The sequence below is a fragment of the Salmo trutta genome, chromosome 12 (assembly GCF_901001165.1).
Source record: "Salmo trutta chromosome 12, fSalTru1.1, whole genome shotgun sequence".
NCBI classification, from domain to species: domain Eukaryota; kingdom Metazoa; phylum Chordata; class Actinopteri; order Salmoniformes; family Salmonidae; genus Salmo; species Salmo trutta.
The window spans coordinates 29,963,537-29,988,702 of NC_042968.1; the positions used below are offsets into that span (position 1 = coordinate 29,963,537).

At 41.9% G+C, this 25,166-nt stretch overlaps 3 protein-coding genes across 6 annotated transcripts in view; all 3 read left to right on the top strand.

Annotated features, from left to right (window-relative positions):
• Positions 1–7: 7 nt before the first annotated feature.
• On the top strand, positions 8–13,337 carry LOC115203321 (tropomyosin alpha-1 chain). Of its 4 annotated transcripts, XM_029767911.1 has the most exons (10): positions 10–233; positions 802–927; positions 3,561–3,694; positions 4,621–4,738; positions 6,105–6,175; positions 6,354–6,429; positions 6,640–6,702; positions 6,920–6,989; positions 10,812–10,890; positions 11,363–11,724. In XM_029767911.1, the coding sequence occupies exons 1-10, from the start codon at positions 120–122 to the stop codon at positions 11,364–11,366; spliced, it is 855 nt and encodes a 284-aa protein (XP_029623771.1). In that variant the 5' UTR covers positions 10–119; the 3' UTR covers positions 11,367–11,724. The 4 variants fall into 4 exon arrangements, with proteins under 4 accessions (XP_029623772.1, XP_029623771.1, XP_029623774.1 ...); XM_029767912.1 differs by lacking the exons at positions 10,812–10,890; positions 11,363–11,724 and adding an exon at positions 12,376–13,337 and having other exon boundaries at positions 8–233; XM_029767914.1 differs by lacking the exons at positions 10–233; positions 802–927; positions 10,812–10,890; positions 11,363–11,724 and adding exons at positions 2,161–2,366; positions 12,376–13,337.
• Positions 13,338–15,429: 2,092 nt separating this feature from the next.
• On the top strand, positions 15,430–21,240 carry LOC115203323 (F-box only protein 22). The gene is made up of 7 exons (XM_029767916.1): positions 15,430–15,645; positions 16,211–16,343; positions 16,854–16,941; positions 17,187–17,285; positions 18,126–18,278; positions 18,599–18,764; positions 19,143–21,240. The coding sequence occupies exons 1-7, from the start codon at positions 15,515–15,517 to the stop codon at positions 19,534–19,536; spliced, it is 1,164 nt and encodes a 387-aa protein (XP_029623776.1). The 5' UTR covers positions 15,430–15,514; the 3' UTR covers positions 19,537–21,240.
• Positions 21,241–22,006: 766 nt separating this feature from the next.
• LOC115203324 (transmembrane protein 266) overlaps positions 22,007–25,166 on the top strand; it is a 73,948-nt gene continuing 70,788 nt past the window's right edge. The window contains exons 1-2 of the mRNA XM_029767917.1: positions 22,007–22,974; positions 24,306–24,448. Of these exons, the coding sequence (XP_029623777.1) occupies positions 24,435–24,448 (14 nt within the window). The 5' untranslated portion in view covers positions 22,007–22,974; positions 24,306–24,434. The remainder of the gene's footprint in view (positions 22,975–24,305; positions 24,449–25,166) is intronic.

Below are 25,166 nucleotides of genomic sequence, written 5' to 3' on the forward strand. Positions count from 1 at the left end.
GGCTCGAGCTGCACTCCAGCTTCACGTTCAGTGTGGTTCAGACGCGCGGAGCTTCTCAGCGTTTTACTCAAAGTTTGGTTTTTGTCAGTTGGTGAGGCCACCCCAACAACACAGCAGTCATGGACGCCATCAAGAAGAAGATGCAGATGCTTAAGCTAGACAAGGAGAATGCCTTGGACAGAGCTGAGGGAGCTGAGGGAGACAAAAAGGCAGCGGAGGACAAGAGCAAACAGGTTGGCATCCATAGAGAAATCGGGTTCTGTCTTATAGCGCACGGGTGCCTTTGACACCGTGCGTCAAATGTTTGGGCACGGAGTGCTTTGGAGCGTTCTCTCTCTCGATATGGATTAAATTAAGTCTCGGAGGATCAGTATTGATTGTTGTATTTAATCGTATTTGGAATATATTTGTTTTGGGGACGTGACAATATTTTGTTATTAGACTCCAAGAAGTTTTAGAAAATATTTATTGTTGGATCGATTCATTTATACTGCATTATGCAGGATTAAGCCTACTATAAACTAATATTCTTTGATCAACGTTAGATTTTTTACCATAAAACATGAATAGCGTAGTCTATTGATTAAAGTATGCCGCTCTAGTTTTGTGAGTGGATTGAATAAATTAAATGTACATACTTGTCCAAAGACAAAGAAGATATCATGACGCATTTGTAAGTGTTTGTCTTTTTTCCATGACTCTTGGCTTTTGTTTTCTTCCCTTTTTTGTCTGTTTCTGGCTGTGTCCACGCTGCTTATGACACACCCCAATTGACTGATGATATTCTCCACCAACTGTCAGCTTGAGGATGACCTGGTAGCGCTGCAGAAGAAGCTGAAGGGAACAGAGGATGAGTTGGACAAGTACTCTGAGTCTCTTAAGGATGCCCAGGAGAAACTTGAACTCGCTGAGAAGAAAGCCACAGACGTAAGTTTGAAGAGGCGCGGTGGCATAAACCTGTCCGAAGTGTTAGAGTGGATTCAGGGGACCACGAACAGTCTGCTAACATTGAACATTTTTCATTCTAGACCTAGTCATCATACATGTACATATAAGTTAAGGCAATGTTATTGTTTCAGTTTGGAATAGCCTACATAATTGTTTATGGTTAATACCTGCGTCTTCATTAGGCTCGACCATTGGCCTGCATTGCGCAATATTCCACATGTGTTCATTGAAACCGAATAAGACTGAGTAGACCAACTGTAGGCCTAACAAATATGCCTTGTGTGCCACCCTCCTCGAAGATGCAAGCAGAAGGTTAAATTTAGCTGGCCAGGTTTAAGCAGTGTAAGGTTTAAGCAGTGTAAGGCCAGGTTTAAGCAGTGTAAGGCCAGGGTTTAAGCAGTGTAAGGTTTAAGCAGTGTAAGGCCAGGTTTAAGCAGTGTACCCTGTGCACCCCGCAACCTGTTGGGTTAAAATGGGGGCCCGTTTAGAATTTCAGTTAAAAGTTTGGTGGACGTTTTTGAATATTTGAAATACCTTTAATTTAGATTTGTAGGTGTCATACATTATATTCCACTCGTCAAATTAAAACGTTTAATTCTGAGAATGTTGTAGGGGACGTCAATAATTAAACGTTTGTTCTTATAGGAAACATGCATCTTATTGTGTCAGTTTAGAAAGAACACAAAATTATGATAGTAATTATAGTAAAAAAAACATTAAACAAAAATGGTACCAAAAATATTTATACTTTAAGTAGCCTATAGATCTATCATTATTATGAATTGGAATAATCATGTTACTTTTGTCCTTATGTAATCGATTTGTATTTTTAAATACAATTAATATCTTTAAATACATTTTAAACGTTTTATTATAGGTTAAATCCCCCCATAATAAATGAATATCCCAGATATGATGCGCAATCACAGCACCACTAGCATGAGCCTGTAGGAGGGAAGGGGGTTGGGGGGGCTCTGAGCAGAGTGCCCATTATAGGCTAATGGCCAATAAGTCATTATGACATAATCATATTATCTCACTATAATACAATAAATAAAAACCTCTTTAACAAAATCTTTATGGATATTTTGAGGCAATTTTGCGCAATGTATGACATGTGTTACTTCCGGTGTCATTTAGCGCAAATCCCAGCCTCCCCAGTAGCTGTTGGAAAAAACCACAGAGACTTGAGCAGATTTTCTCATCCCGGCATCGTTGCGCGTTTCTGTCCCGAGAACCGTTAGAAAAAGGCGTAGGCAATATAAAATAGGCAGTAAACAAGCGAAATGACCGGGCTAACGTCGTTGGAAGCTGTAAAAAGGAAAATTAAAGCATTACAAGAGCAGGCTGATGGTGCAGAAGAGTCGGCAGAGAGGCGGCAGAAGGAACTGGGTCTGGAGAGGGATGCGAGAGAATCCGTAAGCCCTGGCTAATAATTTAAGACAATTAGTCTGCAGCCTGCCTGACGACAGTATTAGTATAAATCTGATCAACACGCTTGGTAGAACGATAGACAGAATATAGATGATTTTACGGTACAAAAAAAAACTATATTTTGTCTGTCTTGTGATGTACTAAAAGGATGGAGAAATGGGACAGTGAGAATCGATTTAATGGTAAAACGTGCCAGGCAGGAAGACTCCAAAATAAACACATTAGCCTAGGCTGCTGCAGTTTCAGCATGCTCCAGCCGATCATACACTATCATCCTACACCTCCTGTAGCTACATACATTTACATAATTGTCAGCTTATTATGTTATATTGGTCACTGCCTTTCCAAACATACCAATTAGGCCTATATATAAGTATATTTTATACAATCTTGTCTAATGAATGTTATATATAATGCTGGAGATTAGCATGAAATTACAGGTGCACTCGAGTGGTGCAGCGGTCTAAGGCACTGCATCTCAGTGTTAGAGGGGTCACTACAGACCCTGGTTCCATTCTAGGCTGTATCACAACTGGCCGTGATTGGGAGTCCCATAGGGTGGCGCACAATTGGCCCAGTGCCGTCCGGGTTAGAGTTTGGCAGGTGTAGGTCATCATTGTAAATAAGAATTTGTTCTTAACCGACTTGCCTAGTTAAAGGTTAAATAAATAAAATATCAAATCAAATTTATTTGTCACATATACATGGTTAGCAGGTGTTAATGCAAGTGTAGCGAAATGCTTGTGCTTCAAGTTCCGACCATGCAGTAATATCTAACAAGTAATTTGAACCTAACAATTTCACAACAACTACCTTATACACACAAGTGTAAAGGAATGAATAAGAATATGTACATAAAAATATATAAATGAGTGATGGCCGAACGGCATAGGCAAGATGCAGTTGATGGTATAGAGTACAGTATATACATACGAGATGAGTAATGTAGGGTATGTAAACATTAAATAGTGTGGTCTGGGCCCTTATGCCTTTCTCACACATTTAAACCTTAATCCCCTATAGTGTTAAGAAGCCCCCCACAGAGGTGTCCAAATGTGATCCCCAACCTCCTCCATTACACTACACATCTCTCCAGATACTGTATTATGGAAGAAAGTGTGACTGTCTGAGTGTGCATCAGGTTGACATTGTGGTTTCTCCATGTTGTGCTGTCTTAGGCCGAGGCTGATGTAGCTTCCCTGAACAGACGCATCCAACTGGTTGAGGAGGAGTTGGATCGTGCTCAGGAGCGTCTGGCCACAGCTCTGACCAAGCTGGAGGAGGCTGAGAAAGCTGCTGATGAGAGTGAGAGGTGAGCAGCAGCACTCAGACTCCGACTCTGTATCATACACTACACTCTTAGACAAAAAAGGTGCTATCTAGAACCAAAAATGGTTCTTTCGGCTGTCACCATAGGAGAAGCCTGTGAAGAACCACTTTTGTTGATGGGTAGAACCCTTTTGGGTTTCATGTAGAACCTTTTCCACAGAGGCCTCGTCATGGAACCCAAAATAGTTCTACATGGAGCCTAAAAGGGTTTTACCAGGAGTTAAAAAGGATTCTCCTATGGGGACAGCCGCAGAACCCTTTTGGAACCATTTCTTCTAGGAGTATAGACACAGCCATCATCAGACCCATCAGTCTGTCTCAAACACAGTCATCAACACCAAACCCATATAGATGACATCAATCCACATGACCACGGTAATAATATTATCATTTCACTCTTAAAAGTGTTCAGTAAAGGATGCGTTAGAAAGGTATTGTATAGTTTCAGCCAGTAGTTTTAGAAGAAGCCAAGCCGAGCCAAAATGGGTCACCGAAAATTTTGCACAATTGTGTACAACGACATCCATTTCTTATGATATGTTACATCCTGCATTTTTTTTTACAATATTCTGCAATTCTTATGATACAGTATGTTATGAATTCCAATAAGTACAATATGTGACAAATTTGTAAGTGCTAAAGATCATGTTCAATCTCTTTAACTAGCACACTTATTGAGAAGCGTTCATGTAAAATATGCATAAGCACACTGTACCAGATTTATTGTGTTACAATAGCCAAGTGCCAAATGTAGTTATGGCCCCCACAGTGTGTGGACTGTTGGGCTGCAGATTAATGTCCTCCTATTCCTTTTTAGTTTATCAACATGTTATTTATTTAAAGAAAAAGACAACATGCAATGTCCTCCTATCCCTGACATATGTTCCCCCCATTTATTCCGTCCTCCAGAGGCATGAAGGTGATTGAAAACAGAGCATCGAAGGATGAGGAGAAGATGGAGCTGCAGGAGATCCAGCTGAAGGAGGCCAAGCACATCGCTGAGGAGGCTGACAGGAAGTACGAGGAGGTGAGTTTCCTAGCCTTCCTTAGGCTGATACTTTATTATATACAGTGCCTTCGGAAAGCATTCAGACCCATTGACTTTTTCCTCATTTTGTTACGTTACAGCCTTATTCTAAAATGGATTAAATAAAAATAAATCCTCATCAATCTACACACAATACCTCACAATGACAAAGCAAAAACAGGTTTTAGAATTTTTTTCCAATTTATTAAAGATAAAAAACAGAAATACCTTATGTACACAAGTATTCAGACCCTTTGCTATGAGACTCGAAATTGAACTCAGGTGCATCCTGTTTCCATTGATCATCCTTGATGCTTCTATAACTTGATTGGAGTCACCTGTGGTAAATTCAATTGATTGGACATGATTTGGAAAGGCACACACCTGTCTATATAAGGTCCCACAGTTGACAGTGCATGTCAGAGCAAAAACCAAGTCATGAGGTCGAAGGAATTGTCTGTAGAGCTCCGAGACAGGATTGTGTCGAGGCACAGATCTGGGGGAGGGTACCAAAAAAATGTCTGCATTACTGACGGTCCCCAAGAACACCGTGGCTTCCATCATTCTTAATGAAGTTTGGAACCACCAAGACTCTTCCTAGAGCTGGCCACCCGGCAAAACTCAGCAATCGTGGGAGAAGGGCCTTGGTCAGGGAGGTGACCAAGAACTCGATGGTCACTCTGACAGAGCTCCAGAGTTCCTCTGTGGAGATGGGAGAAACTTCCAGAAGGACAACCATCTCTGCAGCACTCCACCAATCAGGACTTTATGGTAGAGTGGCCAGATGGAAGCCATTCCTCAGTAAAAGGCACATGACAGCCCACTTGGAGTTGCCAAAAGGCACCAAAAGAGTCAGACCATGAGAAACAAGATTCTCTGGTCTGATGAAACCAAGATTGAACTCTTTGGCCTGAATGCCAAGTGTCACATCTGGAGGAAACCTGGCACCATCCCTACGGTGAAGCATGGTGGTGGCAGCATCATGTTGTGGGGATGTTTTTCAGCGGCAGGGACTGGGAGACTAGTCAGGATCGAGGGAAAGATGAACAGAGCAAAGTACAGAGAGATACTTGATGAAAACCTGCTCCAGAGTGCTCAGGAACAAAGACTGGGGTGAAGGTTCACCTTCCAACAGGACAACGACCCTAAGCACAGAGCCAAGACAATGCAGAAGTGGCTTCGAGACAAGTCTCAGAATGTCCTTGAAAAATTCAAGGGGTCTGAATAATTTCCGAAGGCACTGTACTTCTGAGGTCCTCGTGTATGTGTGTGTGTGCACGTGGGAAATAGACAGCATATAGACCTGTACACCAATGGTGCACCAATGTGGTATAGTGATGTGTTGTCCTATTATGGGTGAAAACAGGTCGCCCGTAAGCTGGTCATCATTGAGAGTGATCTGGAACGCACAGAGGAGCGCGCTGAGCTCTCTGAAGGGTAAAAACTTTGGAACCAACCACAAAATACAGCACAATTTACTGCTTTGGAGACAACCTGCTATTACTCTTATTGTGTGCTTGTTGCCCTGTTATAACTCTTGTTTCTTTCCCCCGTCGGTCCTCCTATTGCATTCGTTCCTTCCCCTCTGCTCCTTCAACCATACCTAAAACACCAGCAAATGCGCTGAGCTTGAGGAAGAGTTGAAGACAGTCACAAACAACCTGAAGTCTCTTGAGGCTCAGGCAGAGAAGGTAGGTGTCTGTTTAGACAAATGTATGTCTTCTCAGGTCGTTGCAGTCAGGGGTTTTATCCCCATTGCCTGCTAGTATAGCCATGGAGATAAAGGGAGGTAACTCTATTGAGTAGGCCCACTCATTTCTGCCTGTTATCCATTCAACCAGTTCATGTCGGTAGTGCTGTGATGATGACTCTCTGACCTGCGCTCCACTATGTCACTACAGTACTCACAGAAGGAGGACAAGTATGAGGAGGAGATCAAGGTTCTCACAGACAAGCTAAAGGAGGTGAGTTCCCTTTAGTGTTAGCAAATTAGCCCCTGTTTCCATTCACTTTACCATTAGCTAAAGTGGGACATTAGCGTTAGCATGTTAGCCACTAGCTCTTCTGTAAAGTGGGACCATAGAAAGGGTGGAGAACACTAGACATTGTATTATATATCTATGTTGGAACATGTTTTGGTGTGATGAGGATGGGACATCTTGTCTGCCTCTTGTGCCACAGGCTGAGACCCGTGCTGAGTTCGCTGAGAGGTCCGTGGCCAAGCTTGAGAAGACCATTGATGATCTGGAGGGTATGGACCTTTATCCTTAAATTTCATATATTGTGAAGCATTTTCTCTGTGAAAATCTGAGGTAAGTTGTATAGTACAACAGGACATATACAGTGCCTTCAGAAAGTATTCACACCCTGTTGTATTGTGTTGCAGCCTGAATTTAAAATTGATTACATTTTGTCACTGGCTTACACACAATATCCCATAATATCAGAGGAATTATGTTTTTAGAAATGTTTACAAATTAATAAAAAATGAAACGTTGAAATGTCTTGAGTCAATAAGTACTCAACCCCTTTGTTATGACTAGCCTAAATAAGTCCAGGAGTAAAAAGTTGCTTAGCAAGTCACATAATAAGTTGCATGGGCACACTCTGTGTGCAATAATAGTGTTTAAAATTATTTCTGAATGACTACCTCATCCATCTCTCTACTCCACACATAAAATGATCTGTAAGTTCCCTCAGTCGAGCAGTGAATATCAAATACAGATTCAACCACAAAGACCAGTTTTCCAATTTCTTGCAAAGAAGGGCACCTATTGGTAGATGGGTAAAAAAACAAAAAACACACGCATTGAATAACCCTTTGAGAATGGTGAAGTTATTAATTACACTTTGGATGGTGTATCAATATACCCAGTCACTACAAAGATACAGGCGTCCTTCCTAACTCAGTTGCCGGAAAGAAAGGAAACCGCTCAGGGATTTCACCATGAGGCCAATGGTGACATCAAAACAGTGAGGGTTTAACAGCTGCCCACTGCACTGAGGATAGGAAACTCTGTCACCACCGATAAATCCACTATAATTGAGAATTTCAATATGCATTTTGCTACGGCTGGCCATGCTTTCCACCTGGCCACCCCTACCCCGGTCAACAGCACTGCACCCCCCCCACAGCAACTCGCCCAAGCCTTCCCCATTTCTCCTTCTCCCAAATCCAGTCAGCTGATGTTCTGAAAGAGCGGCAAAATCTGGACCCCACAAATCAGCCGGGCTAGACAATCTGGACCCTTTCTTTCTAAAATTATCTGCCAAAATTGTTGCAACCCCTATTACTACCCTGTTCAACCTCTCTTTCGTGTCGTCTGAGATTCCCAAAGATTGGAAAGCAGCTGCGGTCATCCCCCTCTTCAAAGGGGGGGACACTCTTGACCCTAACTGCTACAGACCTATATCGATCCTACCCTGCCTTTCTAAGGTCTTCGAAAGCCAAGTGAACAAACAGATCACCGACAATTTTGAATCCCACCGTACCTTCTCCACTATGCAATCTGGTTTCAGAGCTGGTCACGGGTGCACCTCAGCCACGCTAAGGGTCCTAAACAATATCATAACCGCCATTGATAAGAAACAGTACCGTGCAGCCGTATTCATTGACCTGGCCAAGGCTTTCGACTCTGTCAATCACCACATCCTCATCGGCAGACTCAACAGCCTTGGTTTCTCAAATGATTGCCTCGACTGGTTCACCAACTACTTCGCCGACAGAGTTCAGTGTGTCAAATCGGAGGGCCTGTTGTCCGGGCCTCTGGCAGTCTCTATGGGGGTGCCACAGGGTTCAATTCTTGGGCCGACTCTCTTCTCTGTATATATCAATGATGTCGCTCTTGCTGCTGGTGAGTCTCTAATCCACCTCTACGCAGACGGCACCATTCTGTATACTTCTGGCCCTTCTTTGGACACTGTGTTAACAACCCTCCAGACGAGCTTCAATGCCATACAACTCTCCTTCCGTGGCCTACAACTGCTCTTAAATACAAGTAAAACTAAATGCATGCTCTTCAACCGATCGCTGCCCGCACCTGCTCGCCCTGCAGCCTCCAACACCCTACTCAACAAATTGGATGCAGTCTATCACAGTGCCATCTGTTTTGTCACCAAAGCCCCATATACTACTCACCACTGCGACCTGTACGCTCTCGTTGGCTGGCCCTCGCTTCATACTCGTCGCCAAACCCACTGGCTCCAGGTCATCTACAAGACCCTGCTAGGTAAAGTCCCCCCTTATCTCAGCTCACTGGTCACCGTAGCAGCACCCACCTGTAGCACGCGCTCCAGCAGGTATATCTCTCTGGTCACCCCCAAAGCCAATTCCTCCTTTGGCCGTCTCTCCTTCCAGTTCTCTGCTGCCAATGACTGGAATGAACTACAAAAATCTCTGAAACTGGAAACACTTATCTCCCTCACTAGCTTTAAGCACCAGCTGTCAGAGCAGCTCACAGATCACTGCACCTGTACATAGCCCATCTATAAATAGCCCAAACAACTACCTCTTCCCCTACTCTATTTATTTTGCTCCTTTGCACCCCAGTATTTCTACTTTGAACACTCATCTACTGTCAAATCTACCATTTCAGTGTTTTAATTGCTATATTGTATTTACTTTGCCAACATGACCTATTTATTTCCTTTACCTCCCTTATCTCACCTCATTTGCTCACATTGTATAAATACTTATTTTTCTACTGTATTATTGACTGTATGTTTGTTTTACTCCATGTGTAACTCTGTTGTTATGTGTCGAACTACTTTGCTTTATCTTGGCCAGGTCGCAGTTGTAAATGAGAACTTGTTCTCAACTTGCCTACCTGGTTAAATAAAGTGAAAAAAAAAAATGGCTATGATGGGAGAAAACTGAGGATGAATCAGCAACGTTGTAGTTACTGCACAATACTAACCTAAAGGACAGAGTGAAAAGAAGGAAGCCTGTACAGAATTCAAATATTCAAAAAATGCATCCTGTTTTCAATAAGGCACTAAAGTAAAACTGTAAAAAATGTTGCAAAGAAATGAACTCTATATCATGAATACGAAATGTTATGTTTGGGGCAAATCCAACACAACACATCACTGAGCAACACTCTTCATATTTTCAAGTGTGGTGGTGGCTGCATCATGTCATGGGTATGCTTGTCATCAGCAAGGACTAGGGAGATTTGTAGGATAAAAATAAACAAAATGGAGCTAAGCAAAGGCAAAATCCTAGAGGAAAACCTGGGAGACAAATTCACCTTTCAGCAGGACAATAACCTGAAACACAAGGCCAAATATACACTGGAGTTGCTTACCAAGATAACATTGAATGTTCCTGAGTGGCCTACAGTTTTGGTTTGAAAATCTATGGCAAGACTTGAAAATGGCTGTTTAGCAATGATCAACAACCAACTTGACAGAGCTTGAAGAATTTTAAAAAGAGTTATGTGCAAATATTGTCAAGTCTAACCTTTCATCACCTCCTCTGTGGTGTCATCAGATACTGCATCTACATTCTGCACAGTCAGTTCTGTGCTAGGCAGACTAGGCCAGTGCCACAGCTGACATTATGCAGACCCACAGTCAGTGTTTGTTAGGCTAGTGCAGGCCAGGGAAAGAAATGTCTCATGTTGGTGTGACTATGGTACTGTAGCTGTGGAATTACAAAGCATTCACAATGGAGCTCTATATAATTTGGTTGGAGACCATGTTGTCATTTCCTTCTGGAAAAGAAAGCAGCTACACACTATACCGCTCCGATGTAATATGTATTAATTAGATACAAACATTTCGACAGCAAGCTGCCTTCATCAGGGTTTCAGTTAGTCATTTCCTGATTGGTCTAAACAATCTAACAGGGCATTAGTGGCCTGTGCACATCCTATTGCTCCCTTATTCTTTTTTGCTTTGACATTCTATTTTATTTCCTTCAGTTCTTTGACAATCCTTTGTTTTTTCCTACATTTTCCCCTCCTTTCTTTGCTCTGTCTATCATCTCTGTTGCTGTCCCCGCCCTCCTTCATTATCACCCCATCGATGTCATCTCCTCCACCACTCCTCTCCTCCACTCCACCCATCATAGATGAGTTGTATGCACAGAAACTGAAGTACAAGGCCATCAGCGAGGAGCTGGACCACGCCCTCAACGACATGACCTCCATGTAATCTATCACCTGCTTGTGTCTGCTTGTGCGTTGTGCATAGGTCCCACCCACTCACAATTTTTTCTACTGTATACTCCCTCTACTGGTATATACAACAAAAAAAATTCATCTGTTTGGACTTTTCCACTCACATTTTAATTTCAGTGCCTACTAATCTGACTCACTTTACGCTACTGCCATGCAACAACAAATAGCTTTTGCCTTTTGTAGTTAACAAGTGGCTTTTTTGTTAGGCTGAGAACTATATAGAATCTAACATGCATTGTACATTTAAAGTTGTACAATCAGTTTTTACATGCTTTTAGAAACATCTAAAATGAACTTCCAGAATAGTGTACCTCTCAACCCTTTTTGAGTACCTGGCTCTGCTTTCTGTTCTGTGTTTCCATCCTGCATGTCATATCAGTCACATGCCTTTCTACGATTTGTCCCTCCAACACGTTCTGTTTTTCCTCTCATTCTTTTCCAGTTAAATTGTTTACATCATCTCACAACCATCACAGATGCCACCCGCTGGTTGAGAGGCCTCTCTCTACTACAACTATGTGGCAGTATTGCCCAACATCCTGTCCCCTATGTCTCCACATCTCTTCTTTACCACAGCACCACCGCACATTGGGCCTCTGCTGCTGCTGCCATCCTATAGACCACCTTTTGTACAGAACCCTGACTCATTTTGCTTTCTGTAAAATAAACTTTACATCCATCCATGTCAGCCATCCTTACCCTTCAAATCTGTAGTTCTTAATTTCATTTCCTGACTTTAAATCTTTCTCTGTTTAATTTATTACTGAGCAGCTTTGAATAAAACCGAAAGCTCCTCTTCACAAACTTATGTTTTTTTTTATTAGATTTTGGTTGACATTATGGTAGTAGTATTAACAAAAGCACATCCACAGAGCACATCCACAGAGCTTATTCTTTAAAAAAAAGTATACAACTGTTTATTGATAGGGATAGGCAAGAAATTAAGAGGGAGAGAGATAAACAAAAATATATTGTGTAGAGGTGCGGTGGGACAGGGATTTGACCCCACTCAGGCAGTGGATTGTGTAAGTGCAGAGGGCTGCGGCCATGACCTCTCTACCAACCTCAGGCATGGTTTCAACTTCTTTAACCAGCCAAGTTCAACTACATGGATTGATCAGAAACTGAAAATGTACCTGTTTCAGCATCCTCAGCATTCCCAACGATCACACTTTGCTTCATGTTCAAAGCCAAAAGATAATAGTGACTTGTGTAACATTGGGGATATTCTGTAAACATATAATTCAGTCATTTCACAGTCACACCATCTCCACATTGAGGTGAGGGAGCCATTTCTTTGTTTGCATATAGATGTGATCATTTAGGCAGAGTGTAGAAAACAATGGTATTTGTTGTGTGTGCTGTTGTAGCATGACACAAGACTCTATCTTTCTGAACTAACACACTTTGTTCTCTCTATTCTATTTTCTCTTAACCTGCTTTCTGACTGCAAAGACCCTCTGTACCGGCAGCTTGAGAAAAACCGGCTTCTATCCAATGAACTGAGAGTGGTGTTAAATCAGGATTAAACTATTACTGGATGTGTTGTGAAATTAGCACTGTGCTCAAATTAGAAGGAAAAAAAATGAAAGGGACTTCATTTGTGGCGCAAAATTGAAATACCTTTTATTATCTTGGCATGTCATTGGCCGTAGACATTTGTCTGATGCTGTGATGGAAATATAGGCTAATGCGTGTCTCTGACACAAACCTAAGAGTCAGGCAAAGACAAAAATATATATATATTGGATAATATTTATCGGGAAGAAATAATTGGACTGTAGTTAATGCGGAGCATCAGAGAAATTAAATGCTTGTTCACATTGCAGGTGAAGAGGGCAGGTTTCACAGACTCACAGATGGATTTAAGCACAGGCCAATTTTAGTTTAGTTAACCAACATCTGGAATTGTTATTTCATGAACAGCAATTCGATTTAGATAACATAAACTGGATCACTGTCTATAAGTCTATGACTGAAAGATTGTCCATTGTACAGGAGTAATTCTGGGCATCATCTGGGTCTGTGAATCTGACCCACAATGTATGATAAGGCTTGATATGAGTGTGCATTATAACAATATCTACTGACTGTGGCTAAGGATATACACAGGGACCACCTTTTAATGTTTTAACTATAACAATCTTCATTCAATATTATTAGGTCTGTGAAACTCTTGGTTAAGTCATTTTCATTGTGGTCAAAAATTATTAATAGTCTGCAGGCTTCATTTTTATGTTGCACACATTGTGACGAATTTAACATGTTTAATGGTACTGTATATTGACAGACAAACTCTATCAGGCTAATGATGAGAACTTTGATGTGTCAAATGTTGGATCAGACACTCATGGATCTCAATAACATGCAACAACATTGTCCATTATCACACAAGACTGCACCGCTCACCTGCTGTGACCTGGTCCAGCATTACACCATGATCACACCAACACTCACCTACCGTTGCCATGGAGGGCTCCTCCGTGCCCTCTTTGTGGAGATCTCTGGGGCTTGACTGTTTTCTCAGCTCTCAGAGGGGCTGAGAAAACAAACACAATGGACTTTAACTGGATGTTAGCTAGATAGCAAAGCAGACATATGGCTGAGCAGTCACTTGACTCATATACCATTTGTTTTTGTATGTTAAATTGACAAAATGTGCACTTGATTTATTAAAGCTATTATAATGGACAGGATTACTCTTGACCAGTTAAGCCATAACCAAAGCCAAGGTTTAACATTTGTACTTTTTTATTCAGCTTTTGTAACTTGTTCTTTAGTTATTTATTGTCCATGTTTCTTTATGTACATGTTTCATGTGTATGTGCTGGTGCCTCAGTGATATACAGTACTTATATTTAAAAGAACGTAAGCATGTGCAATATGTACACTGATACAATGTTTAGCGAGGCGGAAGGTACAGTATGTTTATTTAATCTCAAATAGATCGACCTAGATCATTTCATGTCCAGTGTCACTGCCACAGGAATGTTTTTTTGTTGTCAAATAGCATACATGTTTGATTTGATGGTGTCTCTTGTTCATTTTGTTATGTGAATGTAATATGTAAATAAAAACCCACAATCACATTTATGAAGTGTCACTTTCAGAAAACATGCTGACATCTGTAATCTGTGCTATTATTTTACAGTGGTTACACTTGTAGATAAGGGGTACAGTTAGAATCGTAGTCCAGTCTCCACTAAGTCAACTGTGATTTTGTTGAAATGTATTTGACTTGTAAATGCCATTTAGAAAGATCTGGCTCATATTTTTTACAAGAGGAAGCAGATGTAGTGTGTGAAGACTACACTCTAGTGTTGGTGTGAAGCTACTGCACAATGATCATTAACTCGCTCTCCAAAGCTGCGTTTACACATGCATCCCATTTCTGAACTTTTTCCACTAATTGGTCTTTTGGCCAATTAGATCAACTTTTTTGCCCAAAAAATCTGAAATAGGCTGCGTGTGTAAACAGTCTAATACTACTTTCAACGCATATAATCATTATAATCAACCAAGGTAGTACCTCCTTGAATCGATCCATTTAATTTAAAAAAAAGGATATTTCCAGGACCATGCATAGCCTACTATTTTTGTGTTATTTTGCAGTGATAAACAAACTACAGAAACTTTCTTTGGAGTGATAAAATTTTGTTTTTTATGAGGATAATTCTTGTTCAAATGCCAATGGACTGAAAATGTAACCCATGAATATATGACACAAAATATATATATATGGTGAAAGGACAACAATCTCTCCCTCAATGTGATCAAGACAAAGGAGATGATTGTGGACTACAACAAAAAAAGGGGGGCCGAGCACGCTCCCATTCTCATCGACAGGGCTTCAGTAGAGTAGGTTGAGAGGTAGTTCCTTGCCGTCCACATCACTAACAAACTAACATGGCCCAAGCACACCACGACAGTCATGACAAAACCTATTCCCCCTCAGGAGACTGAAAAGATTTGGCATGTGTCCTCAGATCCTCGAAAGGTTTTACAGCTGCACCATCGAGAGCATCCTGACGGGTTGCATCACTGCCTGGTATGGCAACTGCTCGTCCTCTAACCGCAAGGCACTACAGAGGGTAGTGCGTACGGCCCAGTACATCACCGGGGCCAAGCTTCTTGCCATCCAGGACATCTATACCAGGTTGTGTCAGAGGATGGCCCTAAAAATTGTCAAAGACTCCAGCCACCCTAGTCAAAGCCTGTTCTTTCTGCTACCGCACGGCAAGCGGTACCGGAGGGCCAAGTCTAGGTCCAAGAGGCTTCTAAACAGCTTCTACTCCCAAGCCATAAGACTCCTGAACATCTAATCAAATGGCTACCCAGACTATTTGCATTATAGGTTAAGGGCTTGTAAGTAAGCATTTCACTGTAAGGTGAAATGTTGTTGTATTCGGCGCATGGACAAATAACGTTTGATTTGATTTATACATACTAGGCAGATAAAGTGTACTAGCCAGTAGGTGGCAGTAATAGTGTATTTTCTCCCGAAAACTGCTTTCGATATTTAGCTATGCAATTTGTATTAGTGAAAGGTCAAAAGACAAATCCGTAGCTAGCTGCCAAGATCTTTGAAGGAAATATGGATGGAAATACAGACTTTTCTGGCGTTTCAGATGAATGCACGGCAGAATACATTCTCAGTAATGTGGCAGAAGTAGTGGAGAGAATTTTGACGTTTGTACCAACCAAATCCCTGCTCCAAATTGCGTGGTAAGTGACTAGCTAGCTAGCTAGCTAGCGTGCTAGATTAGCCACGGTCTGTGCTATCGGGGAACCTTGGGACGTCCCCCCGGTAAAGGTTGGGCTTCGGGGGGTGGGGGTAGGGATGTCCCAAGAATTCCGGTCAACACTGACCGATTAGCCACAGTCAGCTAGCTAGCTAACGTTAGCAATCACAGTGTTTTATCAACAATGGCAATGCACGTTTCAAGTTCTAAATAGGACTGGAACTGAATATATGTAGCTAACTAGCAATATACACCAATTGTCTCTGTTAGCTGTATACGTTTTGCTTGCAAAAAAGGCGTGCAGCCATGTGAAACTAGCATACGTTAGCTAGCTAGCTAACAGGTAGCACAACAGTATTTTAGAAATAATCTTGTATTACAGATTAGTGTTTGACAGATAAATTAGCTAGCTAAGAAATGCTTGGAATCTAGCTAACGTTAGCTAGTTATCCCCAGACTGGTCGTAGGTATCATGTTTTTTAAACAACTTCCTTGTCATGCCAGGATGAGAGTGAGAGCTAACGACGACTGTCTTCCTTATTGTGCAGTGTTTGCAGACTGTGGATGAACTGTGCACGGAGAGTACTGAGGGTCCAGCAGAAGTTGACGTGGGTGTCTGCCTCTGGACCGTCCAACTATGACGGCCATGCTCTCTGCCACAGCCTGGCTGAAGAAGTGGAGGTCAGTTTGAATACCGAAAATACACAAGAAATTACAACATGGTCTCTTTCAGGAGAACGTTCAGCAGAAGTAGTCACCGTTTTTCATCACTGGTTTTATATTTGGGCAAATCAAGATTTCGCAGGTGTTAGCATCTTTTCTAAATTTGGAAGGGGAGGGGATATCTGGCCCATACATTTGCCCATAACTTGCAAAGAGTGGATCTCCTCAATCCGGTTCCACTCCTCGTTCTAGCATCTCTTCTATTAACATGCACAGACCCAGAACTTAATCGAGCATCTGACCAATTACGCAATACTTTAGTTCTGGGTTAACTGAGATTAGCCAGGGGCATGCTTGTTCGACATTATGCATATCTATCTGTATGCTGTTGCAACAGTCCTACAAGTAGGCTAGTAGAACACAGTAAAGTTATAGCCTGGCACCTACAGTGGAAGACAGTCTGTGTGCAGTATGTGGAGTCTGACATTATTGAAAACTGTAGAAACACCTCTCGCTTAATGTTTGCAGAATGTATACCTGCTGCCCAAAACAGTCTTGGTTATGGTGGACAGCGAGACCTTCAGTGGACAAGACTCTTGCTACAAGCAGAAAAAGGGTAAGACGTAACATGTACTACATTTACTACTCTGTAGTAAAGCACACTAATAATCCTGGGCTGAGAAGTAAAAAGTACTGTGGCCTCTTATCTACTAGCTAACTTCCATTTAGTTTATGTTACTAAACACGTGGTAAGTTATTAAAAGTTGTAGGCTAAATTGTGAAACCTGCTGCTTATATTAGAGACCCAGTCAGTAACAATCTAAATGTAAGGTATGTTCTAACCTGTATCCCCTCTTGCAGCACGCAAGACCCACCACAGTCCAGACTCAGTGGAGGAACTGAACAGGCTGTTCCCCAATGGATGTGACATCATGGCCATCGCCACTCCTGGTGTTGTTTGTAAGAACCACAGTATTTTTATATTTCCCTTCCTAATCCCTAATGACCAGAACACCGTGTGGTAACTATTTCATGTGTTATAATATGTTATAACACATAATTTTCCTACAACACTAACCACTGATAGCTAGCTCTTGTGCCATAATTCATGACACAGGCTGCTGCCAGTGCATGACATTCAGGTCCTTTCCTCTTTGATGCGTGTTGTGCATTCTCATCTACCAGAGTTTTTGAATGTTAACCAGCTCACTTAAGTGTATCACAGAGGAATGGGTCACCTGTCAACAGGGGATGGTCCACATTAATCTCCCCCTGCCTTGTTAGCATAGGGTGCTCTGCTTTGGAGCTGGGAAGAGATGCATTGCGACTAGATATGTCGTTAGATAGCCTAGTATTCCAGGACTGACAACAGGATCTGTGCTCTGTATTCCTCTATATAATCACTAAGCTGGAGAGAAGTGACACTCCATCAACCAAGTATGCAGATAGTGTCTTCCCCCGTGAACTGAAAATCTAGCTACGTTATATTGATTTGTTATGTGTTAAATAGTGTTATGTCACATAGATTGAGTGCTTAGAGAACCAGAGAAGTGGAACGCCATGCAATATGTTAAAATGCAATTACTGTTAGCTAGCTAACTACTTTAAATGTACATCATACAGGTGATACATTTACCAGTATAAGGAAAAGGACATTGGTTGACAGTGTGATTTGTCCTTTTGCCTTTTCCCACAGTAACCCTGAAGAAGGCATTTGCCAAAATGTAGATATTTTTTTAAGCAAACTTCCAGTGTCCTCCGAAGAATTGCTGCTGAGTCTCTTTTCATCTTCCCCCACAGTAACTCCCAGTGGCTCCCACTCGGGTCCACCGAAGGAGTTCCAAGAAGGAGAAGCTGGCTACGCTATCATGTTCCCTAGGATGGAGGGAGTGGACATCCGCCCCTTTCACTTCTGCAAACGCACCATCTCAGATTCACACCTGGAGGAAGCAGGTTGGTGTGACCGACTGGGAGTTGAAGTTATGATGACCAGTTCAGAAATATACCTTTCTCCGCTCTCCCACATAGGGGTACCACAGTCAACCATTAAGCTGGTCAGTGCAGGTCTTGTTCTAGCCCAATACAAACCCTGCAATGTAAAGTTGATACTAGGATTAGTATATGAGTGTGAGTGATAAATACCAATATTTACAGAAAAGAGATGGCAACAAACATTTCTACAGTATGCTAAACACATCCTTGGCTCTAGCCAACCGTCCACCATAATATGATTCCATCTCTGACCCCTCTCTGTTGTCGTCCTGTCCCCTCAGGGCTGGTGAATAACCCTGATCTGCGTGTGGTGCTGCTCTTTGGCTATGAAGCCTACAAACCCGGAGCAGCCCGCTTCCTTAACCAGGTCCTGGAGCCTTTGGCACGCAGCAAGGCTCTCATCGCTGGGGGCCATGTGGAGAATGTCTTCTCCCCTGAAAGAGAGTGGTGAGTACCTGAGTGATCTGTAACATGTACTGTTCTTTTCAATGCTGAGAAAGGTCAGGAGTTCTCAAACAGGGGTCTGGGGTCTTATTTATTGCGACCTCCTAGTAATCTACCAAGAGGCAAAACAACATATTTTTTAAGGTAGTGGGGGTCCTCAGCTGGAGGCTCATCATATTCAGAGGGCCTCGACATGAAAAGTTTGTGAATCCCTACTCTTACTATGCAGCTGTGACTTTGTTTTTGTCTGTCCTGCCGTCGTTCTCTGTAACTGTTGCTGGGGCTCGTGCGGTGGTGTAGGTCTGGCCCTGAGTGGTCCCGGGGTTGGGGTTTAGCTTAGAGTATTACTATACAGTTATGTGACAGTGTCTATCTCCGTAGCTGTGGCCGGGGGTCGTACGGCGTGGTGGGTCTGGCTCTGAGCGGTCCAAGGATCCAGGGGGCCAGTGTTCTCCTGGAGCAGGACGTGAGCAGCCCCAAGGCAGCCGAGGCCACCATACGGAGACTGAAAGCAGCCAACCTCCCAGAGAGGAACACCCTGGGCTTCATGTTTGCCTGCGTGGGCCGCGGACACAACTATTACAACAACCAACGTAACGTGGAGGCTGACACCTTCCGCAAGGTGTTCCCCAACATCCCACTGTTTGGCTTCTTTGGTAACGGGGAGATCGGGTGTGATCGTATCGTGAAGGAGGACTATACTCTGTGTGACACGGATACGGACAGTCTGCAGCATGGATACACCACTGTTATGACCCTAGTTCACCTTGGCTGAGGAGTCGATGGTCATATTTACATTCAAACTACAGTTTGTTTTGTTCACTTCAGGTTCCTATTGATTAGGTACAAAACGGAAGAAACCGGAAGAAGCAGAGAGGTACTATCTTAACTGATCCAATAAGAAACACCTGTTTTACATTGCAAAATGTTTTGAAACGGTGTGCCCTAATGAATACAAACCTGGTGTCTAGTTCAGAAGACTGTATGCGCATAACAATCAGGATCAACAACATTTTGGTTGTAGAATCTTGTTATCTCTCCGCCATGGTGGTATGTGATGCTGTTTGAAGTGGATTACAACATGTAGATGTATTTTTGTTGTATTCAACTTTTCCCAATGTAAAGTTTTAACTTTGTCAATTTTGGGGGGGAAATGCAATGTTTTATCTGCTGCAATAGAGGCAAATACTTACTTGATCATGCATTGATCAGTTTGAAACTTGAATAGGAAATATTGCTGATATGTTAGTGAGTTTAACAAGGTGCTGATGGGAATCAGAGAAGAAAATACTGTCCATTCATCTCAGTCCTCTGTTACAAAATAATACAGTGGACTTCCTCATGTAAAACACATATATATTATCCTGAATTACTCACCAAATGTTATGCATATATTCAAAACATATAACTCAAACTAACTAATAATCTTGACCAGATGGTTTCTTACACCTTATAGTGAAAAGTTACTGACACTTCATGTCCAATTAACAAATATAATTGTTATTCATTATTATAATTGTAGAGATTACCGATCAGGCACTTTTTAGTTAAGAAGATAAGGAAAGTAACATGTTTTGAACCTTTGAGAAAAATTCAGTTTGTCTTGATTTCAATGTTTTCTCCTGTATGTGCTTTGACACATGCCCCTCTTTTAGTGTTAGATATGGAGAAACCCTTTTTGAAATGCAATTAAATCCTGGCCTATTCCTACTACCTTTATCAGACTATTTCACACACTGGGCAATTCCACGATAACAGAGTGAGGCTGAGACTCAGATTTTTCACTTGAAATTTTATGTCAAACAGAAAGCAAAGTTAAACAAATCATACAACTCTATGCATAAGGATTACTTTTACAAAGACATTTACTTGAAGAACAGAATAGTGGGGTGGCAGGTAGCCTAGTGGTTAGAGCATTGGGCCAGTAACCAAAAGGTTGCTAGATTGAATCCCCGAGCTGACAAGGCTGACTGTTCCTAGGCCGTCATTGTAAATAAGAATTTGTTCTTAACTGACGTGCCTAGTTAAATAAAAAAAGATGCCAAGTTTGGTAACAGAATGAGGGTTTGTGCTGTTATTCTGTTATTGTGGAATTGCCTCACTAGCTTCTATTTACTCAAATGGATTCTGTGGTTTAGTCAAAATCTTTCTCTCTGTTGTGTCGTTCTTCATACTATCTTGTAAGGTCATATTTGTTGCTTCATTGGAACTGATGGTTTTAAATTGTGTGTTATTTTACGTGTTCCACTCCCAAACAGGGTATTCCCACCATTGTGTGATAAACATACCATGTACAAACAGTTTTGTAGTTGGGATTCTGTACAATATTCTGCTTCATTCATTGAATTTACGAACATATAGTTCTGAAGACATTCCTGATGACAGTATTCGTTTTGTTTATGAAGGTATGAACACATGAGAAATGTTTAGGAAGTTCAAAACAGTTCTTTGGAAATGAATGTGCAATTTTACCAACCTATATGTTTGGCTAAATGGTTTTGATTGCTTCTGTTTTTTTATTTAGAATAAGCTATTTTAAGGTACAACTTTTCATTATAGTATACAAGTTATTCTCCTGATACTCTGTAATGGGGGAAATGTAAGATCACTGTTCATAGTTTTCTGTGACCTAACTTTTCCCAAATAATACTGTACACTCAGCAGAGGTTTTCATCTGGATAACAAACTTTTTTTATAGCAGACATATTTTAGGAACATGCATCTTTGTTACCTTATACACTTTCATTATGTTCATTAGACAACACAGTTCCGTATGTCACCTAATGTTACCACACAACCATTCTGTGTCGAGCTAATGGGATTATTTTAAAATGGTTCTTTAAATCGTTTTCTCTGTCTTTAATATGATGAGCAAAATGTTTAAGGTTACAAGCACTTTTCAACTATGTGTGCCAAATATGTTTGATTTATTTCAAATTCAACAAATGACTGCCATTGAATTGTCTCCTCACTCTCTGGCTTTCTCTGTCTCTAACTCCTGCACAAGAGTCACAACGTGGACTTCAGGTTTAGGTGTCCTGATTTATCAGAATGGAGAAAAAATGTGCATCTAATTATTTTCAGAACATCTTCCAATATCATATTCTACAACCAATGTACTTATATTAACATTTAAATGAAAGAATAACAGAATAGTAAAACCTGCGATTTATATATATATGTTTTCTTATATAACAGGCCTAATTGTTCAGAATTGCTCTATCATAGACTACAATTATTTCATATCGACCATTTCTGAAAGCCTAACCTTGACAAGCAGGCGTGTTTGATAAAAGGCTGTGAAGACGCTATGAGATTGATTGATGTGCGCTCTAACCATCGACTGGCTATTCCTGGTGAATGACAAACTGTTAAGCCAATTGGTAGAAAGATCATTTATATTCCCATAGTATCTTGAATTTGCGAAAAGATAAAAAACGTCAAGCCTATGGACATGGAGAAAGGCAGCTCGGGCATAAAGCTATAGGCCTACAAATCAAGTGAGGTGACTGAACCTCCGTTTTCATTCGGTTATAAGGATTTGGAACTAGAATCCACAGAGAGCAAACATGTGAGTCGTGACCGAAGCAAGCAATGACAATGTTATAGCTTCGATACTGCCACTATTCGAAATGAAAATAAACGGCAATATTTTTGACGTTGTTTCGCGGGGATTATGCTACTATTCTCGGTTTTGAAAGGGAGAGAGCCAGGCATCACAGCGTGGCACTAGAGAAACCGGAGGTTAATCACGTTTTCAGCACCTAGACAGCTCCTTGTGGAAGAGGAGGTCTATATTCGGCAGCAAGGAGTCCCTTCGATCGCGGGGGAAGCCCTCAACCCTCACTAGCAAATTTGGAGCGGTGTAGCCAACACAACACACAACGTTCCGACCTTTCTTCCTCCACTCTCCAGTGATGCTGTTAGCTGGTTATTTGGTGGTCAGTCATGGGCACTTAATATAATCTTGCTGAATGACGATGGTGCTTGCATTTCGGCTCCAGTCTTTTCGTTTTGCACAGGAATCTAAGCAGCAGCAGCAGCAGGGGTGCTTGTCCAATGTGAAAGTGTTAAGGAAGGCAGCAGCCTACACATCGCCACGAGCTTGGAGCACGAGCCTCACTCACGCTGATCATCACAGAGGGAGACATTATCACGAGCACGCGGCCGACGGGATGCTCGATTAGACTGTCAACAATGTAAATCAAGACAGGTAGGAAGGTTCTGCTTTGGTTCAACTGAATAATAGATTAGTTGTACATTGCCGGGGCACTCCCTCCGTGTAGCCTACAACGGGGACCACCCCCGCTTTACACACTAGGATACTATAGTCTCTCGAGTCTGCTTCTATATTCAGGTACTACAGCGACTAAGTATAGTCCTAACGTGGATTCATGCTTGGCTTAGTCCGTTTCAATTACAATTTCCAGTAGGGTTACCTTATTATTCGTTCAAGAACAGGGAGGGAAACATTTGCATGTCAAGCTACCTGTCAGTTTGGTTTTGACGTGGATATGGGGCTGAGTTGTGCTTTGAATTGTATGCAATGCTACAGAAAAGCCTTGTAAAATGAAGTAAGTGTGAAGAAACCTCAGTTATGAAGTAAGGGGGCCGTTAGCCTACTTTACTATTCAATGAACTGTGTGAGACCCAGGGCATGTTCCAAATGGCCTACATAGGCTCACTTAAATGTAGTGCACTATATAGTAAGTAGATTAGATGCGAGATGGATCTGAACTGATGGGCTCCTGTAGTTTATTAAGGTCAGGCAGAGACCAGTGGACATACCTCTACTTGATATTTTGTGCTGATCAGGCAAAGCACAGCCTATGAACTCTCACCATTCAAACACCATGGTCGAAAAAAGGGTATTCAAGAGAATTTGCTTAACATAACCTTTTATACAGTAAGTTGGGATGTGCTAACAACCTTCAGTTGTTGTAGTCTTTAGTAGAAGTCTCTCAATATACCTTCTCACCAGCACCATCTGAAATGTAATGATGGGCAACACAGAAAGACCTGTAATGTCTCTCACATCTTCTCCATTGGAAGTATTGGTACTGTAGTGTATGTCTTGGGTTTAAAGTGTTATTGAATGACTCATACATAGCCTACCATACTCTCAGGGGATTGCCATAATAATGTGTCACTGTCTGTCATCAATCATATCTAAATAAAGACCAATCACCTGGGTAGGTTTCCACTCATGCATGTCCTGTGTCAAGCGTAATGGATTTTCACAGCAGTAACTCAACAATGGACTCATTCTATGGTTAGAGCAGCTCTTCATGAGTATTATCCAGCAGACATGCAAGTGATGTGCTCTTACCATAGACATAGAATGAATCATATTTTATTTTGAAGAATTGCCGTTGTAGGTTACTCTTCAAGCTACAATTATAGTTGTTCATTGTCTCAGTATCCCCATACTGTTTCTGGTGCCATTATACAATGTTTTACTGAACTCATACATCTTAGTGTAGTACGGATGTAACATGGTTGTAGTACATGTCAGGTGTAATTGATATTTAATTCAATCCCCAGGTTCAACATGAGTCCAGCAGAGTCTATCTGGTGTGGTGAACTCAGAAGCTAAGAGAGGCATAGTCTGACTGAGAACTGAGTGAAGATCATAGCCTCCTCCTCTTCCTCTCTCCATCACCATCCACCAACATGGCTAACCCTCAGTAAGTATAGTACATTGTATCTCCTCTCTGTCCCCCCCAGAACATGACCTGTGCTCAGTAAGATCTTTCACCCCCAGAACATGACCTGTGCTCAGTAAGATCTCTCTCCCCCAGAACATGACCTGTGCTCAGTAAGATCTCTCTCCCCCCAGAACATGACCTGTGCTCAGTAAGATCTCTCTCCCCCCAAAACATGACCTGTGATCAGTAAGATCTCTCCCCCCAGAACATGACCTGTGCTCAGTAAGATCTCTCTCCCCCCAGAACATGACCTGTGCTCAGTAAGATCTCTCTCCCCCAGAACATGACCTGTGCTCAGTAAGATCTCTCCCCCCCAGAACATGACCTGTGCTCAGTAAGATCTCTCTAGCCCCAGAACATGACCTGTGCTCAGTAAGATCTCTCCCCCAGAACATGACCTGTACTCAGTAAGATCTCTCTCCCCCCAGAACATGACCTGTGCTCAGTAAGATCTCTCTCCCCCCAGAACATGACCTGTGCTCAGTAAGATCTCTCTCCCCCCAGAACATGACCTGTGCTCAGTAAGATCTCTCTCCTCCCAGAACATGACATGTGCTCAGTAAGATCTCTCCCCCCCAGAACATGACCTGTGCTCAGTAAGATCTCTCTCCCACAGAACATGACCTGTGCTCAGTAAGATCTCTCTCCCCCAGAACATGACCTGTGCTCAGTAAGATCTCTCTCCCCCAGAACATGA

Excerpts from the sequence above, each read along its gene's own strand:
- LOC115203321 (XM_029767911.1), top strand. The coding sequence starts at position 120 with ATGGACGCCATCAAGAAGAAGATGCAGATGCTTAAGCTAGACAAGGAG. Across the intron at positions 6,430-6,639 it reads TTGAGGCTCAGGCAGAGAAG|TACTCACAGAAGGAGGACAA; the intron begins GTAGGTGTCTGT and ends ATGTCACTACAG. Across the intron at positions 6,703-6,919 it reads TCACAGACAAGCTAAAGGAG|GCTGAGACCCGTGCTGAGTT; the intron begins GTGAGTTCCCTT and ends CTTGTGCCACAG.
- LOC115203323 (XM_029767916.1), top strand. The coding sequence starts at position 15,515 with ATGGATGGAAATACAGACTTTTCTGGCGTTTCAGATGAATGCACGGCA. Across the intron at positions 16,942-17,186 it reads TTGCTACAAGCAGAAAAAGG|CACGCAAGACCCACCACAGT; the intron begins GTAAGACGTAAC and ends CCCCTCTTGCAG. Across the intron at positions 18,765-19,142 it reads TTCTCCCCTGAAAGAGAGTG|CTGTGGCCGGGGGTCGTACG; the intron begins GTGAGTACCTGA and ends CTATCTCCGTAG.